Source organism: Maniola jurtina, chromosome 5, assembly GCF_905333055.1.
Source record: "Maniola jurtina chromosome 5, ilManJurt1.1, whole genome shotgun sequence".
NCBI classification, from domain to species: domain Eukaryota; kingdom Metazoa; phylum Arthropoda; class Insecta; order Lepidoptera; family Nymphalidae; genus Maniola; species Maniola jurtina.
This window is the reverse complement of record NC_060033.1, coordinates 12,787,607-12,798,487: the sequence shown is the minus strand read 5'-3', so window position 1 is coordinate 12,798,487 and position 10,881 is coordinate 12,787,607. Positions and strand designations below refer to the sequence as shown.

Here is a 10,881-nt window from a genome sequence, read left to right as displayed (position 1 = left end):
GTTCTTACAGGATTTAAAAAAAACCGAGATCCACGCGGGCATCCTCTAGTATAAGTAATTACTACTCTGGGATAGGTATTAACTACACTGGCATGCTTTCAACTTGCGTTAACTATGCACACCTGCCACATGTTCAAGATCGAAAAGGAAATGAATAATTATAGGTAGGTAGTATTGCGCTGTTAATTTTGCATAAAGCAGTGGCATTTTCAATTCTGACGAAGTGAACTGCACGTGAAAATGTCATTGTTCAGAAGAGACGAAGACCTTTCAATAAATTATGGTCTGCCCGCGAAAAAATTTAATTTGGTTTTTCGCAATTTGTAAACTAATACGACAAAGTAGGCTTATGGCACTTTAATTGCGCCAATGACAGTAACATCAGTAACAAAGGTTTATATAAAAATCTTTACTTGAAAGGGTCCAGATTAAGAAGTTAGATATAGTACGTTGCGAAAAATCAAATTAAATTTGAATTTCGCGGGCAGACCCGTGTTATGCACGTTAACTGATTTTGACTTAGTAAGAGATAGCTTGCACAGACGAACAGACTACTTTTCATCTCCGAAAACGGAGTGCCCACACGCACAAAGTCCTGGACATCATCCAGTATGAGATATATTAATCTATTATTATAGAGGGTCGGTAAAGGATAAAATAAAGAAAAAATAAAATTTTTAATTAATTTATTGGAACAATTCACTACTTTTGTATGATAATAAACCAAATTTGTTTTGGCATTAAAAATCAAAATAACTATTCTAAACATTGCACGTTCTATATCAACTACATTAAGCATTAGGTCTAATCCACACTACGCTACCAAGTTTGCGTGGTAACTCAACCAGCAGCTATATTACCACATAATTAATTTGAATAGGTATAACAACACGTGTCAATAAGGAAACGAATCGAAAATGTACCACGCTAATCATTCCCTCTCACATCTGAATATAATGTCTGAGTGAGACAAGATAATAGTTAGCGCCGCTTCGTTTCAATATTTTGGTTTTTTGTTGGCACGAGTTGATATATAAAAATAAAATAGTAAAGGAGTATGAGATAGTCGCCGCTTCTAATGAACCTTCATTTTGCATTACATTAATATCAAGATTTTCATTTTTACAATTTAATTTCTGGCTCCCGCTCTAGCATTCATTCCAGAGTTATTCTTTTGTATTTTTTATACATAATAAGTTGCTATAAGTCGACGACTCTGTTGAAGACAAATACCATTTCTATTCCGGTAGCAAAATTAGTGTGGAATAAATTTAAACTAAAATATAAGATTTTCGTCAATTCAATATAAAATAATATGCATCGTAGGTAACAATTTGATATATTTTACAGTTTTTCTAATGAAATCACATTTATACTATTAAATATATAATGTTATATTTCTAAAAGTTGTGCTATTCGTTTCACGAAGAACATTACGTCTTTATAGTTAAAACAATTCAATTTCAAGTCAATTTGGTTAATTTTAGGAGTTTGCATACAAGTTACAACCAAATTATCACCAATGTCACTGGATTTTTAATTGTGATTTTATTAGAAAGTAACAAAAATAAACGAAAAATATATTAATTCACAATTTTACAGTAAATAAATATTAAATACATTAAATCAGATTCATTTCCTGATTGATAAATCAAATTTGATTAACTAAAAAAATTATAAGAATAATAATAAAATTAACTAGGCATAAGAACATTAAACATTATTTTAATATTATAAAATGTAACAAAAACTAACGATTTTTTTTAAATTTTCATAACAAAATACTACTTAATTATAACTACATTTATGGTAGTCATGATTGTTTTTAAGTCATGGACAAAACTCACTAGGTAAAAAAAAAATATTTTTACATTTTCCTTTTTGGCATATTTCACTAGGATACCTTGGCGACGATACCCAGCTTCCAATATGTGATTGTAGAGAATATCTACAATATGTACTCGTATAAGAATCGCAGAAGCAAATCCTGAAAGGCCGGCAACGCATCGGCGGTATCTCTGGTTCTGAAATTCTGCAATTCGCTATTTATTATTTAAAAAAAAAAGTGGTTGGCAAATGGCAGCTGACGGTACAGTAAATCCGCTTCTAGTAAAAAAATCTAGCGTCTGAGCGTCAGCTGGCAACGCTTCCTTTGTGGAACTATCCGCGTCTCCAAGTGATAAGTTTCAATATCGCGTTTGGCATCGCTTCTGGCAACATCGCTATGACATCCTAGTGAAATACTGCCTTATATCGGACAACAATGTAGGTGCTCGTGTACTCGAAAGGAAAGGAGCAAGTTTAAGGCTGGTTTTTTCTCACGCTGACTGTCGCCGCCGACAGGTCAACACGAATGCATTAGTAATGCGTTCCTGACTAATGCTGACTAGCTACCGCTGGTTGGCAGCGCTGACAGTCAGCGTTAGAAAAAATCAGCCTGAAAGTGCGTTCTCACTAGGCGTACTGCAACTGTCTGCTGATCGACTTTTGGGCTATAAATCAGAAGGCTACTATTTATCATTGCGGATATCGGAAAATCCACCATTAACAAGTCTGTAAGTAATTTTCCGCCAAATGCGTACAGGACGCGTTTGGTGACTGCTCTATTATTTAAAATAGTAACTAGTAAAACACTAACTCAGGGCTGACAGTGCCTATGTCAAGAATAAATTATTTCTTATAGTATTATATTATTAAAAAGAGGGCCTTCCGAAATTCGAAAAACTCATGTCCACTGTTAGTTTTTGTAATTATTATCGATTTAACTAAAAAAGTATGACAAAAAGAAGACGAAGTTATAACGTCACATTTATATATTTCATTCAAGCTCCCATATCATACGAGCGTTTTGACGTTTGATAAAAAATTGCTGATTTGACTAGGAGGCACCATTCCTATTAGACACCTAGTGAGAATGCACCCTTATTATTATTACTTATTAACTAAATAAAGGCAATAATTATTCTAAAACTGACCATAGTGTATTTACAGTTAAGGCACTTAAATTATTGCTTATTTATTTTTATATCTTTACAAAAAAATATCCATTGCTTTATTTTTTAGCACTTAACTGAGTCAAAAAAAATGTATAGAAATCCATAAATATGATTTTTATTTTATAAATAAGTATAAATAACTTTTCATGCAAAATTATTGCATTGTTTTAAGTAATTTTTGTAATTTATAGTCATTCAAAATAAAAATAAAATTTAATTAAGTATATATTTAAAATTAAAAAATATTTTCAACAACAGTTCAACATGTTTTGATTTTTACTGTTATTAATCATTAAAATCTTTGTCTTTGACATAATAATTAATTTATTTAATTCTAATGATAGTAAATACCTAAGTGATACAACACAAAAACTTATCACAAAAACATAGAAAATTTACATTAACGGAAGACATTTAGATTTTGTTGTTTATTTTTAATTTAATATTTTATTATTAATTTATAATTATCATAACAACTAAATATTTTAATATTATGCCAATGAAATAATCATTATTTAATGTCTTATCATTTATCCTGTAACAGCTATAGGGCAAAATTTATTTGCTACACTCTACTTCATTTATATTTATTGAGATTGATGAATTAAATTAAGATGAAATTAAATTTAATTAATGAAATGTTTTTCTTTAAAATAATTCAATATAAGCTACATGACTAATGATATAATTAGTATTCAACTTGATTTCAATTGTATGAATGTGAATTATCAAAATATTAAACAAAAATAAACCTTTTTTAGGGGGAAAAAGGTACCCTTATCGGATTACTTCGTTGTCTGTCTGTTTTATAAGTCATTGATTGACTTTATGCTCTTCTAAAACAAAAAAAAAATGGGTATGACTATAAGATAGTCTGATCATAAAATCAGCGTTGTTCACAACATAGTTAAATTTTGTTACTTATTGGTTGACTCAACATATTATAACAAAAATTATACAACCATTTAAAACAAGCAAGTCATGACTGAGACAAAATTTATTTTTTTGTCCTCCTTTGAATTCTTGAATTATTTTATTATACTTTTATATGTTGAAAATTTAGTGGAATTAGAATTATGGCAAATGTTTTTCTGTCTTGGCTTATTCTAATATGAGCTATTCTAATTGAGCGTTTTCTTACTCTACAATGAATAAAATCAACAATATAAGTCATTTATTTGGTTTTTGCTTGAAAAACTGAATTAATCAGCACCTTTATTATTTAATATAACTGTTTCGAAAAGTACCCTAGGTCCTTATTTTAAAATACCGAATAATAAATGAAGGCTCAAATCAATCTGTTATTTGATTTTTCGAAAATACAGTCATGATTAGACAAGGAACTTCTTAATAAATTGAGCTTTTCATTGATTATATTATGTACTAAAAATTTATATAAGAATAATTTAAAATGTAGGATTTCTATGCTAATTTTCAGCCATATTGAAATTATTTAATTATTCGTTATTAAAATCGTATTCAACATCGTATCTATTGTACAAAATTAGTAACATCATTCAAATTCATTGAATAGGTACCACAATATAAAGTTTTACAAAGAAGCTCAATATAATATCTATAAAAGTAGATTCTTAGTCAAAAATTTAATAAGCACCGGATATCAGCATCATATATCAATTTTTGATATGGTCCTTATAATTTGATAACATTCCTATATTAAAATTTTCTAATATAAAATAGCCTATAAATATTTCATAATTTAATATATTAAAAATGATATCTATTAATTACTAAAATCCTCCTTTAATATTTAGAAATTCAACGTGATATAAAATATATTTTTAAAAAAGAACAATGTTCAAATAATTCCGTACAATCTGGCAACACAACACTAACAGAGGAAGTCAATTGATAAAATGTAATTATCACTAAATAATTTTTTTTTAATTTACATTAATTAATAAATTATAGCATGATTATATTAATATACATAAGGACTAATAGTTTTGCCCTTCTGTTATTTAAGTATCTACCACGGTAAATAGTCAAACTATTTTAAGCAAAAAAACTTAGTTTTAACTATGACGATATTATTTTAAGTTACTTTAATTTGATATAGGTATATTACTTTCTTTGCATGAATTGTAAATCAGGGCGTTTGATTTATTTATATAAATTTTACTTATATTTAGCAATATCTTAGATACATCATAATATCACGTTATTTGAGCCATTCCATTTGATACAATCAACTCTTGATTATATTGGCAAGTGATGTTACAAGATTTTTGATTTGTACCATTAGTTGTTAATAGTAGGACATTAACGCTTATTTTTTAAATTATATTAATTTAATTTATTTTATTCCATATCTATATTTTATTATATCATATTTTATTTAATAATACAATTTATAAATTTATTATTTATTTGTAGCCGTATAGTAGGTATTTGGGCGATATTTTTAAACATTTTTAAAAGCTATATTATTAATTGTGGATACTCCACAATAACATTCCTATAAATATCTCTTGTAACATGTAAGAAATATTCATAGACGGCATTTGCTGCATTTACTTTGGCTTGGAAGGCAAAGCATGGTTTCTATGAGATTATAATTGAATTTTAGGAAAATATATTTCAAGTATAACAACATAATAATATAACGAGAACTACACTATTATGTACTATAAAACTAAATTGAGCGATATTTTCGTCAAATATTAAAATTTAAATATACCTATTGTATACCTATGGTAAATATATAACTTATCTTATATAGTAAATATATGATATCTTAAAGGGTAAAAAGGGCTGAATTGCAATAGTAAGCCTGCTTACATTTAAGTTATCAGGCATTATACATACTATAAATTCATATAGGTAAATTCTATATCGGCCGATTTTCACCTGACCATTAAATCGGTCCTCGCATCTTAGCACATCCTTGGTAAAAATTCCCCGACAAGCTCAGACGGCCAGTAAATATCGCAATATTCGTGCTCCCATCAGTAAGTATTGGTGTGTAAACGCGATAACTACGTTAACGCTATCATAGGTAAATATTGAGACCGGTATCACGATATTTATTGACCGTCCGACTCTTGCCTAAGGCCTTGTTTATATTAAAATTTAGTTTAGTTAACCATAAAAATAGGCCATTCGGGGCAAGCGGCTGGTGGTGGAATCGGTAAAGGAGATCCTCCTCCCACTGAAACTACTTCTGGCATCTGGAATATGGAAAAAGTATTTTTTTAATATAAATTACATTTAAAAATACCTAAAGAATTCCATCACCAAATATAGTATGCAAATCTTTTAGGATTTTGGGACTTCTATTTTGCTATCTTCTGTGGGGTATCTAAATAATACCCCAAGAATGACATTATTTATACAGGACTTGTGATATACATATAAAATATTATTTCACTTGGAGGTTTGTATAATTTGTCATTTATTTTACCGAGATATTAGCGAGAATTACTGAGAAGAGGAAAATCAGCTTAGTACATAATTATTATTGTACTTAATTCCTCTTTTTTTAACCTGATACTATACTTGATCCAGAATATATTTATTCAACGCGGAGAAGAATAAGGACGTACAATAAATATCGCGATATTCGTGATTCCGTCAATAAATATTTAATGATGTTTAAACGAGATCGAGAACAGCGTCAATGTATTATATTGAGATCGGTATCCCAATATTGTATAACAATATTTATTGACTGACTGAATTTTAAAATTGGATTCCTTTATTCTAGTCTCATAACTTTTGTAGCTTCGACCCTGTCGCTAATATATTAGTGACACTTTTAATATCATTCGAATGTCTTGGCTTCGGAACTACGGCCGTGTTTCTGTTATAGAGCCATATTCTTACCTAGAAGTTGTAAAATATAAATATAGGGACTTATTTGAAAAAAAAAAACCTTAACAAAAAATAAGGAAACAGTTTGGTAAGAAGATTCTACCGAGAAGAGCTGGCAAAAGATAAGCTAATTATAATAATAAAAGTAACTAGTTTTAGACCACGTTGACAACATAATAGGGGGGTCATTATTTATTGAACTATATTATGAAGTATCCTTACCATAGTTTGGGGATGGTGTGGCGGATGGTAGTAGTGCGCAGGGGAGACAGGCGGAGTCGGGTAGCCCCAGTAAACGAGCGGCGGCGGCGGCAACGTAGGTCCCATAGCTGGGTAGTAATACGTTACTGGACCTATACGAAATATACATATATGATAAAATTGTTATTTTAACTTGAATATTTTATATACTAAAATTTTCAAGTTACTTAAATTATAAGTACTTATAAGTAACTTAAATTACAATTCATATGACAACAAGCCATACTTAAGTAACTATGCATTATATACGTTTTTAAATGCACCTAAATAAATTAGTTATAAATATACCATGTTCTTAACATTTTTATTACCATTTTCGATATCAAATATAAGTATTTAATATAAATTATAATATTTACTCTTTACAATGTCAATCGATTATCATTTGTATGTACTTTTTTACTATACAATATACTGTATAATATATTCAAAATTGTAATAGCCTATTTTAATTTAAGTATTAAAAAAAAAACAAAAAATCCCATTACATTTAAATGATTCATAGGTTTTCGTCGATCAAATTTATTATTCATGCAAAGTGTTAGTCACAAAATAAATTGTAGATACCTGTTGCAACAGCACAACCCGTCAAGAACATAATTTATTTTATTCGAATATTACTAATAGTTTTACTTTAATACACCTTGTTAAATACCAATTTTTTATATCCAAATGTATTGCAGATTTGTATCACCAAGAATATACCTACTTAATATACATAATCATGTTGTTTCCCAATAAAATATATAATTAATTACATTTCATGTTTTGATTTACATATAACCCAAAGAAACAAGAACAAGATAATGTGTGTTGGAATGAAATGTTCTGCTGAGTTTAATATATTTCTTCGCTTCGCGCGGTTAGCTTATTGCAATTTCCGTAGGGATCTCTAATTAAAAATATATATTTATAGCGTATATCACTCAAGAATAAATAAGCTTTTTACTGGTGAAAGAATTTTCAAAATCGGTTCAGTATTTTCAGAGATTACTTCCTACAAACAAACTTACAAACTTTATCTCTTTATAATATTTAAAATAATAAACAATAATTATTATATTAATGCCCAAATTTGTTTTTATTAAGTATCTAGGTAATTTAGCTCACCAGATAAGCGTATTTTAAACACTTGTATATAATATCACGTATTATACCGATTATAATTTTTACTTGCATAGTTATAGCTTATTAATATCATGAATCTATAATATGTCGTATTCAGTTTTAAATTAACAAACAACGTGATATACTTATGCTATACAAATATAATAATAAATGTTAGTTTTCCTCTTACTACAAGGAGCTGATCTCATAGTATATATTTTAGTTATAAGTAGGCAAGTAGTTGTATATATGTTCAATGTAAATTCAATTAAACATAATCAGCAAAACACTTGTATTGAACGAGTACAGACAGACATACACAATGTAAGTAGTTAAGTATATATGTAATTAAAATGATGATCACTCACCAGGGTCTCAGAACGCATTAACAGTCCACCAAAGCAGTGCGCAACTTACACCAATACTCTGTTACACACGTCGCCGATGCCGCCAACCACCAAGCTAGTCTGCGGACTTTACCAAACTTATGCTCGCCTAGTACCCTAATATGTACTTAGCACCACTTTGTGCGACCTCAACTGTGTACAAACTAAAAAAAAACATTTAGAAAATATATACGTACTTTCTGAAATAATAACTAACATACAGGGTTGAAAGTTTCAGTAACGAAATAATTCTTCAGCCCGCTGATTCGCTGCCCGCGGCTAAGTCCGCGTGAATTTAAGGAAACCATTAATTTTCCGGGACAAAAAGTAGCCTATGTTACTTTCCAGGTCTTTAACTATACCCATGCAAAAAATCACGTCAATCCGTTGCTCCGATGCAACGTGATCGAACGACAAACTAACAAACAAACACACACATTTATAATATTATTCGTGATGGTGATTAAAATGCGCATATTTTTGTTTTCATTTTTTAATCAAGCGCCTTTCGATTTACGGCTGAAATCAATAATAATGAATCCATCTGAAATCGGTCGATAAGTTGCTTAGCAACATTGTTAGTTGTCGAAAGAGACCATACGATTCTTGACAAATAACAATTTGTCAAAAATTGTATGGTCGTGTGGTGTTGCTAAGAAACTTATCGACAGATTAATTTTATTATTAGTTTCGACCGTAAAAGCTAACTTTCAATCCAGTATAGGTATATCTAATCTGTTACTTTTCAAAACTATTAAACAAATTGTAATCAAGCAGTTGAGATCGCATGTTGTATAAATGCGATACTGAAGAATAGGAAAGGAGCATTTTTATGTGAATCCCAGAACAATGATAACCGTTACTTACGCCATCTGTTACTATGATGAAAACCTTGTGTAACATTCAGTCTAATACACAGACCTTACGAAAAAGATAGACAAGAAACGGGCTGTCACAATGATACGCATGTTCGGTGTAGAATGGGCTATCACAAAATGATAGGTAGATACATGTTCGGTGTAAAATGATCGGCTTCCATTCCCATTAAAAGAAGTCAATTACGCATTAGAAAACTACATTTGTCAACACTTCATACAAGAACCAAAGCAAGAACTGTCTTTCACAATTACTGTTCATAAAAAAATGACGACATATATTTTTACAAGAACTGTCAACAATGAACAGAAGAGTGAGATATGATTTGAATGTCTCAAAAAATATGAAGCCAATGTGTTATGATTTTGTTTTTCCGCGCGTCTTGTCTAGCTTTTTCTATCAAGTCTGTGATACAATCTAATAGGGCATCACCTTAAACCCATGATTTTTCCTATTAATCCTCACTAAGGAAGCACAATAACTGGTTTTTCTACACACACTGAAGCTCCGAGTTGTCCCATTTTACAAGGTTTTGTAGATTTATTTCTGTCACCGGAGCATCCATGCAATTTAGGAAGCATAATATGTTTGACTATTTTGAAACCGCAGCAAAGCTCACGACATAGGTATTTGTATGAATTGAAATTTCTTTTATGGATTTGGAAAATGGGATTTTATTGTTGTTTATATTAACCTTATTTAAAACACATTAAGCACTGATAAACTTGTGAAATTTTTTCGCTGTATAAAAAAACCATAACGTCCCATTTTCCGTTGACTATCGAAATATCGAAAACAGTACCATGTAAATAATTTAGGCTTTAAAGTTTAAAAAAATACCTATGTCGAAAGCTCTACTTTTAAGTTTAATAGTATGTTTTTTTTAAGCTAGGTGCTTTTACCACTACAACAAAATAATTTAAAAATTACTTGTAGTGTTACCCCCATATGCTCCATGGTTTTAAATATTTCAGGATTATCTAGAAATACAGAACTAAAGCTATGTTAGGCGGTGGGTGGAGGGGGGACAGATAGATGATTGTGCTATTTGTGTTGTTATCTTGTGAAGAAAAGTTATGTTTTGTTCGTGTAAAAGTGTATAATGTAACCTACTGAGTAAGTATTTACTGACCTTATTAATTTTTCAATAATATGAGTTCATTGTTAGCTATCTTTAAAAAACCTAAAAAATACCATATCTACACTGTCCTTATGTATTTTTTCATTCATATTGAATACTATATTCAGCCATACTTTTAAAAAATTATCTATTTTAGGTCCTACTTAATTAAATAGTGCAATTAATAAAATAAAAAAAATACAAATAAGTATAATTTAAGTAATGTGCATTCCATGATTATAGAAAAGGACGTGACAAAGTTAGTAAAACAAAATATCGACTAAACCACAGACAAGGGCCC

The 10,881-nt window shown here is 29.6% G+C and overlaps 1 protein-coding gene across 2 annotated transcripts in view; it reads right to left on the bottom strand.

The window, feature by feature from the left end:
• Positions 1-673: 673 nt before the first annotated feature.
• Positions 674-10,881, bottom strand: part of LOC123865198 (RNA-binding protein fusilli) — a 99,372-nt gene continuing 89,164 nt past the window's right edge. The window contains exons 15-16 of one of the 2 annotated variants that reach the window (XM_045906069.1): positions 7,053-7,183; positions 674-6,187 (exon numbers count right to left, since the gene is read on the bottom strand). In XM_045906069.1, coding sequence (XP_045762025.1) covers positions 6,095-6,187; positions 7,053-7,183 — 224 coding nt within the window. In that variant the 3' untranslated portion in view covers positions 674-6,094. Of the gene's footprint in view, positions 6,188-6,250; positions 6,843-7,052; positions 7,184-10,881 lie in introns of those variants that run through there. The other variant, XM_045906068.1, reaches the window with a different exon arrangement.